The 23,979-nt window shown below is 36.1% G+C and overlaps 1 protein-coding gene, 1 long non-coding RNA gene and 1 pseudogene across 2 annotated transcripts in view; 1 reads left to right on the forward strand and 2 right to left on the reverse strand.

Moving 5' to 3' along the window:
• Positions 1-6,821, reverse strand: part of LOC116419216 — a 69,155-nt gene extending 62,334 nt beyond the window's left edge. Inside the window, exons 1-2 of the long non-coding RNA XR_004229466.1 lie at positions 6,703-6,821; positions 3,367-3,415 (exon numbers count right to left, since the gene is read on the reverse strand). This is a non-coding gene — a long non-coding RNA (uncharacterized LOC116419216). The remainder of the gene's footprint in view (positions 1-3,366; positions 3,416-6,702) is intronic.
• On the forward strand, positions 6,731-11,315 carry LOC105750812 (tubulin alpha-1A chain). Its single transcript, XM_012551766.2, is given in 6 exon segments — positions 6,731-6,946; positions 9,032-9,254; positions 9,536-9,684; positions 10,136-10,533; positions 10,535-10,951; positions 10,953-11,315. Coding segments are annotated over 6 exon segments (1,350 nt in total). The 5' UTR covers positions 6,731-6,943; the 3' UTR covers positions 11,113-11,315.
• A 10,273-nt stretch (positions 11,316-21,588) lies between these two features.
• Positions 21,589-23,754, reverse strand: LOC100920750 (annotated as a pseudogene).
• Between the last annotated feature and the right edge of the window lie 225 nt (positions 23,755-23,979).

Below are 23,979 nucleotides of genomic sequence, written 5' to 3' on the forward strand. Positions count from 1 at the left end.
CGGAATGTTGGAGGGGATATGGGAAAACAGGGACACTAATACATTGTTGGTGGAATTTGAACATATCCAGCCATTCTGTAGAGCAATTTGGAACTATGCTCAAAAAGCTATCAAACTGGACATACCCTTTGACCCATCAGTGTTACTGCTGGACTTATATCCCAAAGAGATTTTTAAAAAGGGAAAGGGACCTGTATGTGCAAGAATGTTCGTGGCAGCCCTCTTTGTAGTGGCTAGAAACTGGAAACTGAGTGGATGCCCATCAATTGGAGAATGGCTGAATAAATTGTGGTATATGAATATTATGGAATATTATTATTTTGTAAGAAATGACCAGCAGGATGATTTCAGAAAGGCCTGGAGAGACTTACATGAACTGCTGCTGAGTGAAATGAGCAGGACCAGAAGATCATTATTTACTTCAACAACAATACTATATAATGATCAATTCTGAAGGACGTAGCCCACTTCAACAATGAGATGAACCAAATCAGTTCCAATAGAGTAGTAATGAATGGAACCAGCTACATCCAGGGAAAGAATTCTGGGAGATGACTATGAACCATTACATAGAATTCCCAATCCCTCTATTTTTGTCCGCCTGCATTTTTGATTTCCTTCACAGGCTAATTGTACACTACTTCAAAGTCCAACTCTTTATACAGCAAAATAACTGTTTGGACATGTATACATATATTGTATTTAATGTATACTTTAACATATTTAACATGTATTGGTCAACCTGCCATCTGGGGGAAGGGGTGGAGGGAAGGAGAGAAAAAGTTGGAACAAAAGGATTTGCAACTGTCAATGCTGAAAAATTACCTATGCATATATTTGTAAATAAAAAACTATAAAAAAAAACCAAAATAATTTTTAAACATAAATAAATAAATATGTTGTACTGCTCAGGACAATGAAGATTTTGTACCTTGTAATTACAGAAACTTTTGAAGTGGGAGAGAGGCAGGGAGATCTCTCTAATCTTCATAACACATTCTCATTTCAATTGCTTAAATTACTATCTAGCTGGGTTTTTGTGGTTTTTTAAAAGTGCAAAGTATGACTATAAACTAGTGAGTATGATTCCTTAATATGTGTGAGAAAATCAGTTTCAATATTTTTGGTTACATCTATGCCTTTAAAATCACATAAATTTCTCAAGGACAAGGACCATGTCTTCTACTTTTTTATTTCCCAATGTACCTGGAATAGTGCTGGATATATCTGGTGCTTAATAAATGCTTTAAAGTATATAAGACTCCATCTGAGCTATTCCTTCCAACCTACACTCACTGGTTTAATCAGGTTCAAAGTACCCTGTGCATACATAGTTCCAAAACTATAAACCACAGGCCTCTATTATTACATTTACTTTTAATAGTTATCAGGATACTTAATTAGATTAAAACAAAGTCATTTACTAAGATGGCACTGTAGGAACAGTGGCTTTGAAACATTCCCCTCAAAACTGGAAATTAGTATGGCAGAACCTAGGCACTGACCCACACCTAACAACTTATATCAAGATAAGGTGGAAATGGGTTCATGATTTAGGCATAGTGATATAAATAAAGAACAAAGGATAGTCTACTTCTCACATCTGTGGAGAAGGAAGGAATTTGTGGACAAAGAAGAACTGGAGTACATTATGGAATACAAAATGGATAATTTTGATTATATTAAATTAAAAAGGTTTTGTACAAACAAAATCAATGCAGACAAGATTAGAAGGGAAGCAATAAAGTGGGAAAAAATTTACATTCAAGTGTTCTGATAAAGGCCTCAATTCTAAAATATATAGAGAACTGACTCAAATTTATAAGAATTCAAGCCATTCTCCAATCGATAGATGGTCAAAAGATATGAAGACAATTTTCATGTGAAGAAATTGAAACCATTTCCAGTCATATGAATCACTAAATCACTATTGATGCAAATTAATGCAATGCAAATTAAGACAATTCTGAGGTGCTGCTACACACCTCTCAGATTGGCTAAAATTGCAGGAATAGATAATGTCGGAAAGGATGTGGGAAAACTGAGACACTGATAATTGTTGGTGGAATTGTGTACTGAACCAACCATTCTAGAGAGCAATTTGGAACTATGCCCAAAGGACTATCAAACTGTGCATACCCTTTGATCCAGCAGTGCCTCTGCTGAGCCTATATCCAAAGGGATCATAAAGCAGGGAAAGGGATGCATATGTGCAAAAATGTTTGTGGCACCCCTTTTTGCAGTGGCAAAAAAAAAAAAACTGGAAACTGAGTGGATCAGTTAGAGAATAACTGAATAAGTTATGATATATGAATGTTATGGAATATTATTATTCTATAAAAAAAGATCAGCAAGATGATTTCAGAGAGGTCTGGAAAGATTTACATGAATGCTATGAGATTTATACTGATGCTAAGTGAAATGAGTACAACTGGAAATTCATTGTACATGGCAACAACAAGGTTCTAAGATGATCTCTGATGGTTAAGGCTCTTTTCAACAATGAGATGATTCAGGCCAGTTCCAATGGTCTTGTGATGAAGAGAGCCATCTGCACCCAAAGAGAAAAATGTGGGGACTGAGTGTGGATCACAACATAGGATTTTCACTCTTTTTGCTGTTGTTGTTTTCTTGCATTTTGTTTTTTTTCTTGTTTTTTTCCTTTTTGATCTGATTTTTCTCGTGCAGCATGATAATTGTAGAAATATGTATAAAAGAATTATACATGTTTAACATATTGGATTATTTGTCATCTAGCCGGGATGGAGGGAGGAAAAAAATTTGCAATACAAGGTTTTGCAAGGATGAATGTTCAAAATTATCTGTGCATATGTTATGAAAATAATTGGCTTTAATAATAATAATAAAGAAACATTATCCTCACAGATTTGGGCATATTGGGGGCACACACAAAGAATATCTTAACAGAGAGGCATACAGGAAATACATGTAGTTGAGGTAACTCATGCCTCTGATACTGCAGGACTGTTAAAACATCATTCTTTTTTTCATTATGCCTTTACATTACCCCACTCTGGGCATGATGTCTCTGCAGGCCATATTGTTTCATTTGGTTCTTCATTCTCTGCAACTATTCCCTGCTGTTTGTAGTATGCCTTATACATTTATTCTAAACATTTTTTTCAATGGGTTTGGGGAGAGAGAGATCTCCTCTTTCCTGCCAAGTGGTAGGTTCCTCTTCTATAGTTGGTTCTCTTCTCAAATGCCAGAGCTCACACTCATTGGAGTTGACACCTACCTTGGCTCACTTCGGAGCATGGTCATTCATTCTGCAAGCCAAAGGCTAGCTTCACTCTGATTTATTTGAGGTTGAAGGAAAAAAACAAGCATTTGTTAAGTACTTACTGTGTGCCAAATTCTGTAGAACCCTCCCAGCAAGGCTGACAGCTTCTTCCTGAGGAATGAGAATAGTGAGGTGTATGTCACATGTGGGCTTCTGAAGGTTAGAATAGGGAGTAAAACTTTCCAAGACCATAACTACCAAGTTATGTTTCAAGAACATAGCAATGCATTTTCATGCCCTTTTTTCTTCTATTTTTTTCCTCAGTTTTTCTCTTTTGTTCTGATTTTTATCTTACAATCTTATCATATGGAAACATGTAAAAAAAGAGTGTATATATATATATATATAATCTAAAAAAATATAACAATGCAAAAAAAGACTAAATCAAGTATTGATTGAGCCAAATGTTTTACAGATACTTATGCTCAGGGAAGGACCAGAGGACCAATTCTTAGTATAATTTCAGATCCTCAGAGTGACTCAAATGGACTGGAGGTCTTGTGAATACTAGAAGGGAGTAATTAATTAAAAGAATGTTTCTTTCTATGTCCCAGCTAATGAAGGAGTCTTTTTAATTTTGGTAGTCAAATGAAACTTGGTAGTTGGTAGTCATATGTAAACACTCCTTTTAGGTTATCCCCTCCAACACATACTCAGTGGGGGAGGAGTAATTACCCCAACTTCAAGGTGCTCTATGCATGCACAGTCCTAAAACTACAGATCATAGGCCTCTATCACAGATCTAGGTTACAAAATAGAGGTATTTCTTTGAACGTCATTTAAGACCTTAATACCTCATTGTCTCCCTGTCTCTTAACACTCTGTAACTTTATCAGCTAGTTTAGAAGGTTTCATGATCAACTCTCTACCCCTCAATATAATAGTAAAAATATTTTAATCATTAATAATATGAAGTTATAAAAACCAAGTGAAAATCCATAGAGCTCTCTCTTTTCTCTTGTTTCATTTTTTATACTTATAAGCATGAGCCATAGAATTTAGACAAAAGGAACCTTGCAGGGGATGCAGTTCAACTTGCAGTGAGACAGTGAGACCGAAATAATTTAAAATATCTACCAACATTACATAGGTTGTAGTAGACACTGCCTGTCTGCTAACAAAAAAATCTGTTAGTCCAAGGTAAAAACTGGCACTAAATATTATATGAATTTGCACAAATATTTTTTTTTATTTTGCTACAATCTGCACATTGAAGAAGTGTGATAATGAGAAACAAATAGATTAAATATTTCTCTGCTCTACCATTTAAATATTTAATAGCTCCCAACCCTCACATGGAGTCTTTTTTTTTTTTGACCTAGATCTTACAGTTAATAATGCACAGCTAAAAGTTCGTTTACATAAAGTATATAATGGCTCTGATATAATTTACAAAGAATTCATTTCTAAGAATTCTCCCTCTTTCTTAGTCACCTGTAAACTACACAAAGAACTGGGGAGATGGTGTGTTTTTTCATCAAGCTTTTGTATCACAAAAGTAAACCAAATTCAGGGCGGTTCCCTTTATCTAAAGAAGGAACTGAAATTATGCGCAGTGCAGTAGTTCAGTAGTGTTGGAATTTATGTTACTCTCAGAATGTTAAAAGAAGCACTTGAATTAAAAATTCAGCTAATTTGTGCCCTTTATTTTTTATTTTATTTATTACTTGCATTTCTGGAATAAAGGGGAATGTATTCAGGGAATTCTATAGCTTTCTCTTGATCTTGTCTTTTTACTGAAAGCTAGCTGAAGACAAAGAAATGAAACCAAAATGAAAAGGTGAAGCTGTTCTTATGGAACACAGAACTAGATAAAATAAACTTATAATTTTTTCCTATATGTACAAAATTTGACCTGATGAAGAAAATCTGAATTACAAGCTAGACAAATAGCTGGTTCTTAGATTACAACCTGCACCAGCTGTCTCTCTTTGACCCTTCTTTCTTTCCTCTGTGCCACTCCCTGCTTGCTAGTCCTAAGGGAATTAATGGGGTCTGCAGAACACTGCAAATAATGCCTGGAACTCCAATATGTCTCTGACAGAAGGAAAAACGTATCTGCTTAAGAAAATATGGCCAGTTGAGGTAAATAAAATAACTAATCCCTTTCCTTTTTTTATTTTTCATCTGCATTGTCAAAGCACTGCCCTAGTTTCAAACCTAATTCTGCATTAACAATCAATATTTACAATATAGCATTTTTACATGGAAAAAAAAAAAAGGAACAGCAGTCTGGTTTCTGAGAAGCAGAGCCTGTCTGGATGATTTATGGGGCTCATGAGCAATTCAGAGCCTATTCAATAGCAATATGTATCTCTAATACAAATTGTCAAAATACAAATACAGAGCACAAAAGAATCTGAAATTTGACTAAATTAAAAACTACAAATTTCAGTGTTCAGAGGTTTGATTACACAAATGCCAATTTATTCATTCCTGTATGCTCAAGCATTTTTTTTGCAACCCATCTTTTGTCCTATATGGTGGTCTCAGTTCTCTAGTATTTATTATTTCCCCAGCACATAGAAAGATAGACAATGACTGTTCACACAGCACTGTTGTTATACCCAATCATTCTTATATTTTATTTTCTTCAGTATTGAGCCAAAAAAAAAAAAAAAAAAAAAAAAAAAAAGGTTGATCTCTTTTAAGGTGCAATAAAACAAACACGATATTTTCAAACAGACTACTGTTAAAGGAACATTTTCTATTTAATAGAAACTATTCCCTTCCCATTTTCAAAATATGTTCATTAAATCTAGATCATTCTCTCTTTGGATCTATGGGGAGGGGGGGGTTGTGTACACGTTCCTGTAGAGACTTCTTATTTGGTATTCTTGAATGAAATTATTTTATACGTATACTATCCATTTATCTGGTCATAAAACAAGGCTCAGAAATATCTTGGAATGGTTTGGAAATAATTCTGCAATAAAGTTACAGCTGGAGCTGCACCTTAAAAAACAAATAATCTTTTCCCAGATCTTTCCAGGCATCATTTCGCTTCCCTTCACACTTCATTTTTAAAGCTTAAAAAAAAGTTTCAATCGTGACCCTCACCTAATGGCTACTGCAATTTATTTCCTAAAAGAGGGAGAGAGGGCTGAGATCATTTTTTTGTTCATTATTTTACTTCAATACAGACATTCTGCTTTTCAAGAACTAATCCTCCTACAAAGGTGGCTTCAACGTTTTGTGGTTTAATCAGTATAAACTCTTCCAACCACAATTTTCTCCTTTCCTTTCTTCCTCTCTTCCCTCTCCCCCCTCCCCCCCTCCCTCCCCGACACTCCCTATGATGGATGCTTGCTTGGCTAACTGCTTTGCTTGGTCTCTTTGTCTGAAGGATGCAAACAGGCTATGGATGCTAGAGGAAAAAGGGGTGGGGAAAAGATTACCTCATCCCATTTCGTGTGCACCAATCACAATTCTCTGGACTCGGCTTCTCCAGGCAGATTGAGGGATCTGGACCAACTGGAAAAAACCCTGGCCCATCCCCATGGTGACAGAATTGTATATAGGGAGCTGTATTGGACCATGTGCAGTAAGTTCTCTTACATCGACCTCCTAAGAGTCGCGCTGTAAGAAGCATCGGCCTCTCTTCTCACCCCTCGACTCGGTAGCAGCCAAGCAGCAATCATGGTAAGGTTCCCTCTCCTTTCTTGTGTCCTCCCTAGGGACTTTGTGAAGGTGGCTGATTGTGTTACTTGCGACCCTCAAGTCCATTTTATTTGCAGCTTCTTAGGACCGATGCTTTGTTTGTGCTTGTACCAGACTTCTTCCCTTAAGCCTTAGTACGTAGACATGGCGGTGCGAAACAGAATGGGGACAGAGCGCCGGAAAAGCCGGAGGAAGAACAAAGGAGAAGGGAGGGGTTTGGGAGTAAAGGCTGGAGACTTTTCAGGGCTGCATAGGGCTGGTCACTGCAGACTGTCTGTGAGGGATGATGCAATGTCCTGCGGCTGGGAACTGGGATAGTTCTACTGCCTCATGTATATTTATGTGCTCTTGTTACTTTCAGGCTGGCTGCTCCCATCCCCCTAGACTGCTGTCTTGGGTGGGGCCGGAGTGAGGCGGGGGGCGGGGACAGGAGCATTAGAGAGACTAGCAAAGAATAGAGTTCATAAAAATCAAACCAACAAAAATGAGATTGTCATGTAAAAAAAAAAAAAAAAAAAAAGCAAGAATACACATTTTCCCCGTAAAATGCTGGTTTTGCTAGAGCAAGTAAGGGTGGAGTAGGGAGGAGGAGTTTTGTTCGCTTTTGTGTGTGTGTGTGTATTCTCTTGGAATCGCTGTGCTCTTGAGCAGGAAATCTTTATTATTTGCAAAAAGTCTATTAATAAATTTGGTTAACGATCACATAAAAATAGCCTTTTCGAATGAGCGAGAGAATTGGGGTTTTTTTCTCCCTACCCCAACCCCCCCAAATTGTGAAACGTCTGGGTTGCTAATCTCGGTTCAGCCTGGCAAGCCCAAAGGTTTTCTGCCTTGACAGCTCTCCCAGAGCAAACAAAATGTTCATTTTGCAAGGCGGGGTAAAGTGCAGTCCTTTCAGGACCCTGGGGAACTGTCTTGTCTCTGCTTCCACCAGTTCGAGAAATCTGTCAGTGAATAGACAGTAGAAATGGATGCCCTAAAGAAGATGGAGACAAAGAGAACTCTCTAGTGGGTGTGATCAAAATATTCCACAGAAGCAGGATATATTGAAATGCACCAGAAATTTGAAACAATCCAAACCTTATGATAGTTGCTTCTTTTTTTTTCTTCTTTTGAGTTTGGGAAGAATAAAGGAATTCTGTTTTTAAAGAAATTGTCTTTTTCTCAGCACTTATAGAGAAATGTTTGAAAAATAGAAAAAGGAAAAAAAAACAATAAAATATTGATGTCGACAAAGAAAGATAACATTTTTCTTGCCAGTTCCCTCTCTTCTGGCATATAGTATGAAGGTTGTCTTTTGTTCTGGTGCCACTTCATTGATTCATTTCAATTATTCACATGCAAGATCTGAAAGGGGGTGAGAAGAGAAGAATTGGCAAAATAATATAATGAGATCATTCAGCCAGTTGCTGGACTTAGAGATGGCTATATTAAAATAATGCAGTAGGTGCAAAGCAGACACCAGGTAGAGAAAATGCAACAATGCAGCAAAGAGACAGTTAGCTTTTATTGATTTTTAGCTCTGATTGAATCCAGTGTTTCCAGATTGGGTGTGGCCTCCCCTTTTCAGTAACAAAACAGATGGCTATACTGAAATATATTGAAAAACCCTGCTTAAATGGAAGTCCCACCCTTAAGGATAAAAGAATAGAGTGAAAACCAAGGTTTTTTAGACCTTGGGGGGAAAATGTAAGAAAAATAAGATGTGGTGGACCAATTATATAATCCATAATTAATATCCATATAATCTATAATTAAAATCCATATATCCTTGACTTTGTGCTTCTTCTCCCATAAAACATTTCAAAAATTTCCACAAGTTATTATTTTTACATGATTTATTTATACACTGCAGTATGAACAATGGATTTGGACAAAGTGCTGCTGTAGCCAATGAAGGATTATTCAGACCACACCCAACCATAATATTTATAGAGATTGCTTTCTAATATTTATAATAAGTGTCATTTCTCAAGTAAACCTGAAGAATAGCAATACCTTTTTAAATCAGTCTAATTTTTCAATTTATTCTTTTTTTTTTTTTTTTTTTTTTTTCCTTTTCTGCAGCGTGAGTGCATCTCTATCCACGTTGGCCAAGCTGGTGTCCAGATTGGCAATGCTTGCTGGGAGCTGTACTGTTTGGAACATGGTATCCAGCCTGATGGTCAGATGCCAAGTGACAAGACCATTGGGGGAGGAGATGACTCCTTCAACACCTTCTTCAGTGAGACGGGAGCTGGCAAACATGTCCCCAGAGCAGTGTTTGTAGATCTAGAACCAACTGTTATTGGTATGTTTAATTATAATTCCCTAAATCCCAGGTGTCAATTTATAATAAACCAATCCTAAAATTAAACTTTATTGTAAACAATTCCATTTGTCTTAGATGAAACTATTTGTAGAATTGGTTCCACTTTGACTATGTAAAACCTAGAAGAAACCTTTTTAAGCAAAACAAATATCTCCTTTCAATTGTTGACCATTTGTCTTTACCTTGTTAATAAGATAAATCAGAATGATTCTTACTTGAATGGTTTTATACCTTAATTTTCTCCTTTTCTGTCTTTTCAGATGAAGTTCGCACTGGAACCTATCGCCAACTCTTCCATCCTGAGCAGCTGATCACCGGGAAAGAAGATGCTGCCAATAACTATGCCCGTGGGCACTACACTATTGGAAAGGAAATCATCGATCTAGTTCTAGACAGGATTCGGAAGCTGGTATATTTCATTTCAAAATGGTTTGGGAGGGATGGGGGGGGGGGAAAGGAGTGAGGTAACCTCCCAACATTTAAAAAAAAAAAAACATTACTGTATAAAATAGAATGAGGTTTTTGACTCTTCAGGATTTCTTTTTATCAGAATTGTAATCACATAGGGAAGAAATAGGTTGAATTCCCATTATCATTTTATCAAAAAATTACGTTTTTCAATTAAGAAAAGTGCTAAATAAACACATCCAAGGAGACTTAGTAGGGGGAAATTAAGACCATGTAAATTTCTCCAAATCAAAGAAATCACATATCTAGGCCCCCTTCCCCTGACAAAAGATAAATAACAGAAAAATAAAAATGTTTTGAATAAGCTCTGTTTACAAAAGAGTAGGTTATAGTCCATGAAAATGCCTTGTAACAATTACCAATTATTTGTTCCTTTGATTCTTTTCTAATAGGCTGATCAGTGCACAGGTCTTCAAGGCTTCTTGGTTTTCCACAGCTTTGGCGGTGGGACTGGTTCTGGTTTCACCTCTCTGCTGATGGAACGTCTGTCTGTCGATTATGGCAAGAAGTCCAAGCTGGAATTTTCCATCTATCCAGCCCCTCAGGTTTCCACAGCTGTAGTTGAGCCCTACAACTCCATTCTGACCACTCACACTACCCTGGAGCACTCTGATTGTGCCTTCATGGTAGACAATGAGGCTATCTATGATATCTGCCGCAGAAACCTTGACATTGAACGTCCAACCTACACTAATCTGAATCGGCTGATAGGCCAAATTGTGTCCTCCATCACTGCCTCTCTCCGATTTGATGGTGCCCTGAATGTTGATCTGACAGAATTTCAGACCAACGGTGCCCTATCCCCGTATCCATTTCCCTCTGGCCACATATGCCCCAGTCATCTCTGCTGAGAAAGCCTACCATGAGCAGCTTTCTGTAGCAGAGATCACCAATGCTTGCTTTGAGCCTGCCAACCAGATGGTGAAATGTGACCCTCGCCACGGTAAATACATGGCTTGCTGCCTGCTCTACCGTGGTGATGTGGTTCCCAAAGATGTCAATGCTGCTATTGCCACCATCAAGACAAAGCGTACCATCCAGTTTGTGGATTGGTGTCCAACTGGCTTCAAGGTTGGCATTAATTACCAGCCTCCCACTGTGGTTCCTGGGGGTGACCTGGCCAAGGTACAGCGGGCTGTGTGCATGTTGAGCAACACCACAGCCATTGCTGAAGCCTGGGCTCGCCTGGACCACAAATTTGATCTGATGTGCTAAGCGTGCCTTCGTGCACTGGTATGTAGGGGAAGGCATGGAGGAAGGAGAATTCTCTGAGGCCCGGGAGGATATGGCTGCCCTGGAGAAAGATTATGAGGAGGTGGGTGTGGATTCTGTTGAAGGAGAGGGTGAAGAGGAAGGAGAGGAGTACTAAAGTATCACAGGGATGCTGCTTCACAGGGAATCACATACTATTTCAAACATTGACAAGTTTTGGCTGATCAGTTAATTTGTATGCAATAGTATATACTTGAATATACAATTACTGATCTATTCTTTAAATGTGGAAATGTTGCGGATGACCTAGGCTGGCCAGTTATCTGATGGGTTTTGAATAAAAATATTCCCTGTCTTAGATGACTAGTGTCTTGTGTTTCCTTTTTTGGTCGTCTGAAAAATATTCTCTAACCAAACACTAAGGAATACTGAAGGAACAATTATGACATGTGATTTAGATTCAAGCCTCATCCTTCTTGATCTTTTAGCAGCACTTGCCTTGTTCACTGTTTTTATATTACCTCAGGTCCCTGTAAAATGAAGGATCTGGATTAGAGGCTTTTTGCTTTCCCTTGGTTCCTTTCTGCCTTTCTGACCACTTATTCTCAGGCTCCTTTACTGAATCATTATAAATAGCATGCTCCCTTCCCCAAAATTTAGGAACCAAAGTTTCGTCCTGAATCCCTTTCAACCTATACTTTCATTTTCACCAATTCCTATGAGTTCAATTATTATTTTTAAGTAAATAACTTTCAGATCTATGTATACAATCCCAATCTACTCCCTTGAGCTCCAGTGCCACATCAAACCTTGATTATTTAACTGGCTGCCAAATACATGTCCAAAACATAGCTCATTCCCAAATTTCTAAAATGCTTTTCTCTTTCAAACCCCCTGTTATTCTTACTGGCATCATCATCCTCTCAGACATCCAGGTTCTCAACTTCAGTATCATCCTTGACTTCTCTCTCTGATTCACCAACATAACCAGTCAGTTGCCAGATCTTAATATTTTATCTCCATAATATTTCTTGAATCCATTCTTTTCATGTTGAATCCATTCTCACCACACATATAGCCAACACTCTAGTTTAGATTCTTATCTCTTTTCCAGACTGTGTTTAAACTCTTAATTGGTCTCTCTTCTTTAAGCCTCCTCCATATTCAGACCATCCTCCACACAAATGTCAAAGTAATTTTCCTGAAGTAAAAACCTGACCATGTCACTACTCTACTTAAAAAAAAAAATCCAAGGTCTCTTAATTGCCTCTAGGATCAAATATAAAACCTTTTATTTAGGTTTTAAAGTTATAAACAACCTACTTTTATAATCCTATTATAATATGCATTATTTCTTTCCCCAAATGCTATGTTCCATCCAAGTTATTCCTAATGTTCATCAAATATAACACTTCATTCTCCTAACTCTGCACTTTTGCACTTTGTCCCCCATGCCTCAAATATACTCCCACTTCTTTATAATTATTTGTTTGCTTCAAAACTACTCAAGCACTCTTTTAAGTGAATGTTTCCTGGTTCTCTCTCATCCTAAAGTGCTAACACTACCCGCCAAAAATTTTAGTTTGTATTTATGGGCAAATGATTTAATCCCTCAGTGCCCTAGACAACTTTCTAATACTACAAGTCACAGAAAAGATGATAGCCCACACTGATAAAGGGAGTTTCCTCACTTTGAAGTTCAGTATTCCAGTGAAATGCTAGGTCCAGTCCCTATATATTTTGCAGGCTCCTTTACTGAATCATTATAAATAGCATGCTCCCTTCCCCAAAATTTAGGAACCAAAGTTTCGTCCTGAATCCCTTTCAACCTATACTTTCATTTTCACCAATTCCTATGAGTTCAATTATTATTTTTAAGTAAATAACTTTCAGATCTATGTATACAATCCCAATCTACTCCCTTGAGCTCCAGTGCCACATCAAACCTTGATTATTTAACTGGCTGCCAAATACATGTTGTTTCCCTCAAATATATACTCCTTGAGGTTAGGGACTTTCATATTTGTTTTTATAGCCTTAGTGTCTAGTACAGCATTTGGCACATAAAAGTAGATTCTTAATAAAAGCTTATTGATTCTCTGCCCAGTACCTCAGTTTCTTTAGAACTAGAATTTAAGTATTACAATCTCAATTTCTCTAGGTACTAGAACCTGCAGTCCCTAATGCCTATTTTCTGTCATTTGCCTATTACTAGTGTAATCCTGATTACATCCCACATTTTGATACATCTGTCAAATCCTTATGTTCCTGTCATTCCTTGATTTGGGCTATCAGCTGATCACACTTTAATTCTGATTCATCGTTTTAGTACTCATCTCCTCATGCTTTTGATGCTTTCTTAATATGTCCTCTGACCTCATGCTGTCCAGGACCCCTAGTTAAAGCTGACCTTGCACTGATACTTCTCATGCTCTGGGCATATTTCTACACCCTCTCTCCCATGAAAATCTTTTCTCAGATATTTGTTTCATTGGAAAAGACCTGAAAAACAAAGTCTTATCTTAAGATGCAGGGTATCTTAATCTGGGGAATTTGGAGAGATTTCAGAAGATCCATGGACATGGGTGGGGAAAAATTACATTTTTATTTTTACTAACCACTGACACTTACCATGCTGTTCAATTATTTTAAAACATTCTAAGAATGGGGCTATGGGTTTTGCTGGATGGCGAGAGGGCTCCATGGCATACAAAAAAATTGAAGAGCCTCTCTAAATTATTAATGACTTGTTATGGTTTTTATTTGTTGCTCTTCTAGAAGTATTTGTCAATTTGAAAGAGATAATACTTCATGATCAAGAAAAAAAATTAAGGCTGATATTTTAGGCAATTAATATAAATTGGGAGCTAAGGATTTTATCTGTGTACCTTACATTATAATTGAGAATTCAAATATATTTTTTTACATACAATAAGCTTGGCTTTGCCCTGAGACAGCAAATTCTTAGTGCCATCTTCCATCAACTAACCAATTAATGAATAGACATTTTTATTTAATATTTGTATTTTCCCTGGTTACAACAATTTTTAATATTTATTTTAAAAAAACTTTGAGTTCCAGATTCTCTCCCTTTCTTTCCCCTCTCCCCATTGAGAAGGCACATGTAAAGTTATGCAAAACATTTCCATGGAAGTCATGTTGTGAAAGAAAACATAGATCTGCCCCCCCCCAAAAAAAAACCCTTAAGAAAAATAAAGTTCAAAAACACAATCAGTTCTTTCTCTGGGCATGAATAGCATTTTTCATTATGTCCTTTAAAGTAGTCTTGTTTTGCTAAGAAAAGCAAGGTCATTTATAGCTGATCATCCCACATCATTTCTATTACTTTGTACATAATACATTACACTTTGCTTGAGCTCATAGAGAACCTTACAAGTTTTTCTGAGAACATCCCACTCATCATTTCTTACAGAACAATAACATCCTTTCAATTTCTAATTCTTTGCCCTGTATTTTTGAACATATAGATCCCCTTTTTAAAAATCTCTTTTGTGATAATGAATAAACATTTATTAAGTATCTACTATATGCCAGGATATATATTAAACACTAGTGATAAAAAGAAAAAAAATTCTAATTTTCTAAATAGAGAAACAACATGCTTATATATAGGTATAAATATGTACAGTCCCGAGGATACTCTGGCTCCCTCTCCCAGAGCCAGGATGCTACACATACTTGTTCAGAGTGCCAGGGGTTAAATCTCAAGGCTTAAGATCTTCTCTGTTTTCCCACTATTGTCTTCCCTCTTGTTGGGGGAATATAACTAGTGCCCAGTTCTATTTAACCATTTAATATCAATTAACTTTATATTTGCTTCAAAGATACAGCAAGAACAAATTGTCAACTTTCCCCCAATGTCTTCAGGATATTCTCTCTTCTAGATCATCTTGGTCTCTGGAACAATTAGATCAAAATTTAGTTTAATTCCTGGATAGAATTGGTTCAGATGTGACTGGCCTGCCAGATAAATCCTTTCAATAGGGGTTCTGAAATTCACTTATGAAGATCACTCCTTGCTTCTTTTTATGGTCTCAATACTTCTCTAGTTACAAAGCCTAGTCTGGATTCCAGTTCCAGGTTCCTGTGGCTTGTTCTCCTAAACTGTGAAATACCCAAGGTCAGAGACTCCATTGTCCTTCACCTAAAATTGGAAAAAAAGCAAACAAAAAGGTTAAGGAATAAGGCCTATTTCTTGGACTCATATGGGCTCAGAGAAAGAGAGAAGTTTCTAAGGCCCTGACCCTTACAGCATAGTTACTCACTAGGCTCCACAAGCATCAAACTCTCCCCAAAGTGAATTTGGCAAAAAGAGAGTCTGAAGTGGACTTGGAACTTTTCAAAATACCAATAGTTTCAGCTATGCAAACAACTGAAAAAGCTTCCTTTTAATCATGGCATTAACCAATTCAAACTAATTACAGAATGTCTACACATGATCCAATTTACACATGCATGTCACCATAATTTTCATAGAAGCAAGCTGCTTAGAATTTTCCACATGGAGAAATTGCATCAGCCAAACAAATTGATGGGGTCTGTGAGTATACCAGATCCTCCCCCCCCCCAATTATATACATCACATACAAATCAAATGTCAATTGAATGTAAAGAAGCAGTCACTATAAAAGAGTGAAGGAAAGGAGACCAGAAAAGACCTTCAATAATAGATAGGATTTTTAAAAGAAACCAGGGAATCTAAAAGGCAAAAATGAGAAAAAAATATTCTAGGCAGGAAGCATAGTCAGGATAGTGATGGGAGAACAGTGCATGGAAGAAATAGAAAGTAGGCCAGTATGGGTGGACTGAAGGGAAAGGGGAAAGAAGGAGAATAATGTATAAATAGTCTGGAAAGGTAATAATGAACCAAACTTTACCAAGGTCTATTCGTAAAGAGCTTTAAATGTCAAAGAGAGAACATTATATTTGATCTTAAAAGTGTTACAGAGCAAGTGAAGTTTGATGAAAAAGGAGAGGGTGGGGAGATTGTGTGACATAGAGCTGTGCTTTAGGAAAATCATTTTAGTTATATTTAGGATAGATTAAAGTTGGGAGAGATCTGAGAAAGAGAAACCAGATAGGATATTATTGCAATAGTCCAGGTAACAGGTAGTAAGGTTTAGAAGTAGCATATTGACTATACAAGTGAAGAGGACAAAGCACATACAATAGACAATATAGGACAGAAACAATAACTGTTTGGCTATAGGAGTTGAGTAAGAGCAAGAAGTCTAGGAGTCTAGACAACAAATATGTGAAACTGAATGACTAGGGAAAAAACGTGGTACTTTCAACAGAAATAGGGAAGTTCAATGTGGGGTGATTTTTTCCTTAAAAAATTTATTTATTTATTTATTTATCTCACCCCTGCCCCCACCCCAGATACATTCAAAACAATTTTTTTATATTTATTTATTTTTACATTTATTTTTAAGATTTTGGAGATCTAGGTTCTCTCCCTTATCCCCACTCACAATTAAGAAACCATACGTGAAGTTATGCAAAACATTTCCATAGAAGTCAAGTTGTGAAAGAAAACATGTTATTTCCCATCCTATTAAAAATAAAAACCCTCAAGAAAAATTAAGTTAAAATAGAGAGAAATAGAGAATGCTTCAATCTGTATTCAGACACAATCAGTTCCTTCTCTAAATATGAATAGTATTTTTCATCATAGTTGTGGATGATTATACTAATGAGAATAACAAAGTCATTTTGTTATTTTTATATTTCTGGTCATCTAGAACATTGCTATTACTTTTTATACAGTATATTTTATTTTGTTCATGGAGGACAGGTGCTTTTTTTTTCCCTGAGAGCATCTTGCTCATTATTTCCAAGACAACTATTCCATCAGAGAAACTTGCTTCAATTTTTTTTTTTTTTTACAGTTTTTACAGTTACTATTATTAATTGTATTTCACTCCATTTATTCTCTACTTTCACCTGTCCCTCTTCAAAAGAATTTTGCTACTGACCACTTCCTCCCCCAATATACCCTCTCTTTTATCACCCTCTCCCCTTCCCATATCCCATTCCATTTCTGCTTTCCTGCAGGGTTCTATATGTTCTATATGTGGGGTGAGTTTTAAGGAAAAGATGAGTTCTGCTTTGCACATTTTGTGTTTAAAATACCTGTGGGGGAGTGAAACAAGGTTGCCCATTATCACCATTACTATTCAATATTGTATTAGAAATGCTAGCTTTGGCAATAAGAGAAGAAAAAGAGATTAAAGGAATTAAAGTAGTTCATGAGGAAACAAAATTATCACTCTTTGCAGATGATATGATGGTATACTTAGAGAAGCCCAGAGAGTCTACTAAAAAAAACTATTAGAAATAATCCACAACTTTAGCAAAGTTGCAGGATACAAAATAAATCCACATAAATCAACAGCATTTTTATATATCACTAACAAAATCCAACAGCAAGAGATACAAAGAGAAATTCCATTTAGAATAAATGCCAATAGTATAAAATATTTGGGAATTCATTTGCCAAGGGAAAGTCAGGAACTATATGAACAAAACTACAAAACACTTTCCACACAAATTAAGTCAGATCTAAGCAATTGAAAAAATATCAAGTGCTCTTAGATAGGTCAAGTGAATATAATAAAGATCACAATATTGCCTAAAGTAATCTATTTATTTATTCATTCATTTGTTTGTTGATTTATTTGCTGGGGCAATTGGGGTTAAGTGACTTGCCCAAGGTCATACAGCTAGGAAGTGTTAAATGTCTGAGACCAAATTTGAACTCAGGTTCTCCTGACTTGAGGACTGGTGCTCTATTCAACCTAGCTAATTAATCTATTTATTTAGTGCTATACCAATCAAACTCCCAAGAAACTACTTACTGACCTAGAAAAAATAACAACAAAATTCATCTGGAAAAACAAAAGGAGAATTGCAGAGGAATTAATAAAGCAAATGAAGGTGGTCTAACTGTAGCAGATCTAAAACTATATTATAAAGCAGCAATCATCAAAACCATTTGGTACTGGCTAAAAAACAGAGAAGTTGATCAGTGGAACAGGTTAGGTTCACAGAACAAAATAGTCAATAACTATAGCAATCTAGTATTTGACAAATCTAAAGGCCCCAGCTTTTGGGATAAGAATTCACTATTTGACAAAAACTGCTTGGAAAATTGGAAACTAGTATGGCAGAAAGTAGGCATAGACCCATATTTAACACCGTATACCAAAATAAACTCAAAATGGTTTATGATCTAGACATAAAGCATGATACTATAAACAAATTAGAAAAACATAGGATAGTTTACCTCTCAGATTTGTGGAGAAGGAAGAAATCTGTGACCAAAGAACTAGAGACCATTATTGATCACAAAATAGATAATTTTAATTATATTAAATTAAAAAGTTTTTATACAAACAAAACTAATGCAGATAAGATTAGAAGGGAAGCAATAAACTGGGAAAATACTTTTACATCCAAAGGATCTGATAGATGCCTCATTTCTAAGATATATAGAGAATTGACTCAAATTTATAATAGTTCAAGCCACTCTCCAGTTGATAAATGGTCAAAGAATATGAATAGACAATTTTCAGATGAAGAAATTAAAACTATTTGTAGTCACATGAAAAGGTGCTCCAAATCACTATTGATCAGAGAAATGCAAATTAAGACAACTCTGAGATATCACTACATACCTCTCAGATTGGATGACAGGAAAATATGACAAATGTTGGAGGGGATGTGGGAAAACTGGGGTAGTGATACATTATTGGTGTGAACAGATCCAAACATTCTGGAGAGCAGTTTGGAACTATGCTCAAAAAGTTATAAAAGTGTGCATACCCTGGGTGTTTCTACTGGGATTATATTCCCAAAGAGATTTTAAAGGAGGGAAAGGGACCCACATGTGCATAAATGTTTGTGGCAGCCCTTTTTGTAGTGGCAAGAAACTGGAAACTGAGTAGATGCCCATCAGTTGGAGGAGAATGGCTTAATAAATTATGGTATATGAATGCTATAGAATACTATTGTTCTATAAGAAATGACTAGCAGGATGATTTCAGAGAGGCTTGGAGAGGCCTACATGAACTGATGCTAAATGAAATGAGCAGAACCCAGAGATGATTATACATGGCAACAACAAGACTATATGACAATAAATTCTGATGGACATGGCCCTCTTCAACATTGAGATGATTCAAACAAATTCCAATTGTTCAATAATGAAGAGAGCCATCTATACCCAGAGAGAGAACCATGGGAACAGAGTATGGAACACAACATAAAGTTCTCACTCTGTTGTTATTTGCTTGCATTCTGTTTTCTTTCTCAGTTTTTCCTTTCCTTTCTTCTTGATCTGATTTTTTCTTGTGCAGCAAGATAACTATATAAATGTGTATACATATATTGGATTTGTGATATATTTCAACATATTTAACATCTATGGGACTACCTGCCAACTAGGGGAGGGGGTGGGGAGAAGGTCGGGAAAATTTGGAACAAAAGATTTTGCAAGGGTGAATGTTGGAAAAATTACCCATACATGTGTTTTGTAAATAAACAAATAAAATTTTAAAAATAAAATAAAATGCCTGTGGGATGTCCATTTGAAAATGTTTAACAAGCACTTCATGATGTGGACCTAAAAGACTAAGGTTAGAGATATTTATGTAGGAGTAGAGATAATAGATAGGGAGGGACTGAATATTAGAGAGGGAGGATAATAATGTGTTGGAACAGATGAAAAAGGATGGGATCAAGAGAATATGTAGAGAGTTTGGCTTTAGTAAAGACAAGAGCTATTTCACCAGAAAATAAATGAAGAAATAGGAAGGTCAAAGGTCTTTCAGATGAGAAGAAAGGAGGAAAAGAAAGTTCATTGGATGATGCTCTCAATTTTTTCTATAAAGTATGAGGCCAGGTCCCTAGCTGAGAAAGCATGGGTATATTGTGGAGGCTTGAAGAAAAAAAAAAAAAAAAAAAAGAGAAGAACTTAGAACTGCTGTTATAGTGACTCCTCAATTGAGGAGAAAAAGGATAATCTTGTGAAGATCTAGTTGAAATAGAATAACAAGTTTATTGTATCAAATCCAGTCAGCATGATTATGTCACTTTCTTAGTTCTATTCAACAGCTTTTGTGGAGATGGATGGTGAGGACTTCAGACAAAAGAGCAAGAAATTAAAAAGTAGAAGATAAGCATTTATTAATAACTTAATATGTTCCAGGCACTATGTTAAAAGCTAGGGATACAAAGAAAGACTAAAATACCATTTCTACTCTCAAAGAATTCATATTCTAATGGGAGAAACAACATTTAAGTAATTACTTAGAAGAGATATACATAGTGTAGAGAAGATAATCTCAGAGAGGGTACCAATATTAGAGTTGTGGTTTGAGGAGGATTGAGGTATAGGAAAACAATTGCTAAATGGTCAAAGGTCAAATGCAACATTTTCAGATGACATTAAAGCCATTTATAATCATATGAAAAAAATACTCTAAATTACTATTGATTAGAAAAATGCAAATTAAAACAATTTTGAGGTACCATTTCATACTTTGGCTAAGATGACAGGAAAAGATACTGATAAATGTTGGAGGAGATGTAGGAAACTGGAATATTAATGCATGGTTGGAAGAATTGTGAACTGATGCAGCCCATCTGGAGAGCAATTTGAAGCTATGCCCAAAAGGCAAACTGTGAATACCCTTTGATCCAGCAATGTCTGTATTGAGTCTGTGGAAAAAGACTCACATGTGCAAAAATGTTTGTAGCAGCTCTTTTGTAATAGCAAGGAATGAGAATTTGAGTGGATGCCCACCAATTGAAGAGTGGCTGAATAAGTTGTGATATATGAATATAAGAATATTATTGTTCTACAAGAAATGATGAACAGACTGATTTTAGAAAAGCCTGATGCTGGGTGAAGTGAGCAGAAGCAGAACATTGTATATATAATAACAGCAAAATTATGTGATGGTCAGCTATGATAGATTTAGTTCTCAGCAAACCAGTGATCCAGGACAATTCCAATAGATTTGGGATAGAAAATGCCATCTGCATCCAAAGAAAGAACTTTGTCTATTGAATTTAGATCAAAGCATAGTATTTTCATCTTTTTGTTTGTTTGCTTGCTTTTTCTTTCTCAAGGTTTTTTTTCCTCTTTGCTCTGATTTTTTTTTTTGCACAATATGACACATATAGAAATGTTTAAAATTATTATACATGTATAACTTATATGAGATTGCTTGTAATCTTGGGGAGGGGAAAGATAAGAGAGGAAGGGAAAAATTGGGGACACAAAATCTTACAAAAATGAGCATTGAAGACTATATTTACTTGTATTTAGAAAAAATAAAATAATATTGAGAACAAAAAACAGAAAAAGGTATAGGGAGATAAGGAATAATAGACGATTAAGGTCAGACCAGATTTTTTTTCTTCAGGAGCATATAGCAAATTTATTTGGTAAAAGCAGAGAGCAAATAGGCCAAAGAAGATATATGGTGGTGGTTAGAAGTAAGGATTTTGGCAATCCTGAAAATGTAGTCAGTTGTTTCAGGAGCAAGAAGATGATTTTCATACTGAGAAAGTTAGGGAGTATTTGTGGAAAGGTGAATTGTTCTCAGCCATTCATCACCATCTGGACTAGCTCATCATAGCTGATACAACTATTGCTGTCTTCATGCCTTGCCAACAACACCTCTATTTCTTCTGTCATCTTCTTACCTAGGATGATGATGACATGTTGGATTTCAGCCCTCATGACTATGAACCAAAGCTGCTTTACATTGTCTTCATATGTACCCTGATCCTTATTCTTTGTTAACAGTTTGCAGCATCATACCAATCAGACTTCCAAGAAAATATTTTAATGATCTAGAAAAAATAACAACAAAATTCATATGGAATAATAAAAGGTCAAGAATCTCAAAAGAATTAATGAAAAAAAATCAAATGAAGGTGGCCTAGCTGTACCTGATCTATAACTATATTATAAAGCAGCAGTCACCAAAACCATTTGGTATTGGCTAAGAAATAGATTAGTTGATCAGTGGAACAGGTTAGGTTTACAAGATAGAATAGTCAACTATAGCAATATAGTGTTTGACAAACCCAAAGATCCCAACTTTTGGGATAAGAATTCATTATTTGACAAAAACTGCTAGGATAACTGGAAATTAGTATGGCAGAAATTAGGCATGGACCCACACTTAACACCGTATACCAAGATAAGATCAAAATGGGTCCATGATTTAGACATAAAGAACGAGATTATAAACAAATTGGAAAAACATAGGATAGTTTATCTCTCAGACTTGTGGAAGAGGAAGAAATTTGTGACTAAAGACGAACTAGAGACCATTATTGATCACAAAATAGAAAATTTTGATTACATCAAATTAAAAAGCTTCTGTACAAACAAAACTAATGTAAACAAGATTAGAAGGGAAGCAACAAAGTGGGAAAACATCTTCACAGTTAAAGGTTCTGATAAAGGCCTCATTTCCAAAATATATAGAGAACTGACTCTAATTTATAAGAAACCAAGCCATTCTCCAATTGATAAATGGTCAAAGGATATGAACAATTTTCAGATGATGAAATTGAAATCATTACCACTCATATGAAAGTGTTCCAAATCATTATTAATCAGAGAAATGCAAATTAAGACAACTCTGACATACCACTACACACCTGTCAGATTGGCTAAGATGACAGGAAAAAATAATGATGAGTATTGGAGGGGATGTGAGAAAACTGGGACACTGATACATTGTTGGTGGAGCTGTGAACAAATCCAACCATTCTGGAGAGCAATCTGGAATTATGCCCAAAAAGTTATCAAACTGTGCATACCCTTTGATCCAGCAGTGTTTCTACTGGGCTTATACCCCAAGGAGATACTAAAGAAGGGAAAGGGACCAGTATGTGCCAAAATGTTTGTGGCAGCCTTGTTTGTAGTGGCTAGAAGCTGGAAACTGAGTGGATGCCCATCAATTGGAGAATGGTTGGGTAAATTGTGGTATATGAATGTTATGGAATATTATTGTTCTGTAAGAAATGACCAGCAAGATGAATACAGAGAAGCTTGGAGAGAATTACATTAACTGATGCTAAGTGAAATGAGCAGAACCAAGAGATCATTATATACGTCAACAACGATACTGTATGAAGATGTAATCTGATGGAAGTGGATTTCTTTGACAAAGAGACCTAATTCAGTTTCAATTGATCAACGATGGACAGAAGCAGCTACACCCAAAGAAAAAACACTGGGAAATGAATGTAAACTGTTTGCATTTTTGTTTTTCTTCCCGCGTTATTTCTACCTTCTGAATCCAATTCTCCCTGTGCAACAAGAAAACTGTTTGGATCTGCAGATATACATTGTATCTAGGATATACTAGGACATATTCAACATATATAGGACTGCTTGCCATCTAGGGGAGGGGGTGGAGGGTGGGAGGGAAAAAATCGGAACAGAAGTGAATGCAAGGGATAATGGTGTAAAAAAATTACCCTGGCATGGATTCTGTCAATAAAAAGTTACTATAAAAAAAAAAAAAAAAACAGTTTGCAGCATCGGCAGAAAATGCCTTCACATTCATCTCATAACTCTTACGATTCCCTAAGACCTTGAGCACCTCAGCATTTTTTTATTTTTTGGTCTAGGGCTCAAATCATGTCCCCATACTGACTGTATAAGATCTTTTCATCCTGTGTTCTGTCAAACAGCTTGGAAAGCCTCCTTGAAGTCTACTGTTTGATCTTCTGTGAAATCACACATCTTGGCCATGCAACCTGATGCTCCTGCTGCCACTACTGCTGCTGCATTATGAAATGACTCCCAACTTCATATTTTTTAGGTAGGGAAATGAAACATTTGTTTCCTTGAGTATACTCATTGACAAATGTTTCAATAAGTATACTGCGGAATTAAGAGGTTATGTGTTTGAGAAAATATCAACATATATGTTGAAGGCCTCTAGCATAAGGACAGGATTTGGGATGG

This window comes from Sarcophilus harrisii, chromosome 5 (assembly GCF_902635505.1).
Source record: "Sarcophilus harrisii chromosome 5, mSarHar1.11, whole genome shotgun sequence".
In the NCBI taxonomy this organism is placed as follows: domain Eukaryota; kingdom Metazoa; phylum Chordata; class Mammalia; order Dasyuromorphia; family Dasyuridae; genus Sarcophilus; species Sarcophilus harrisii.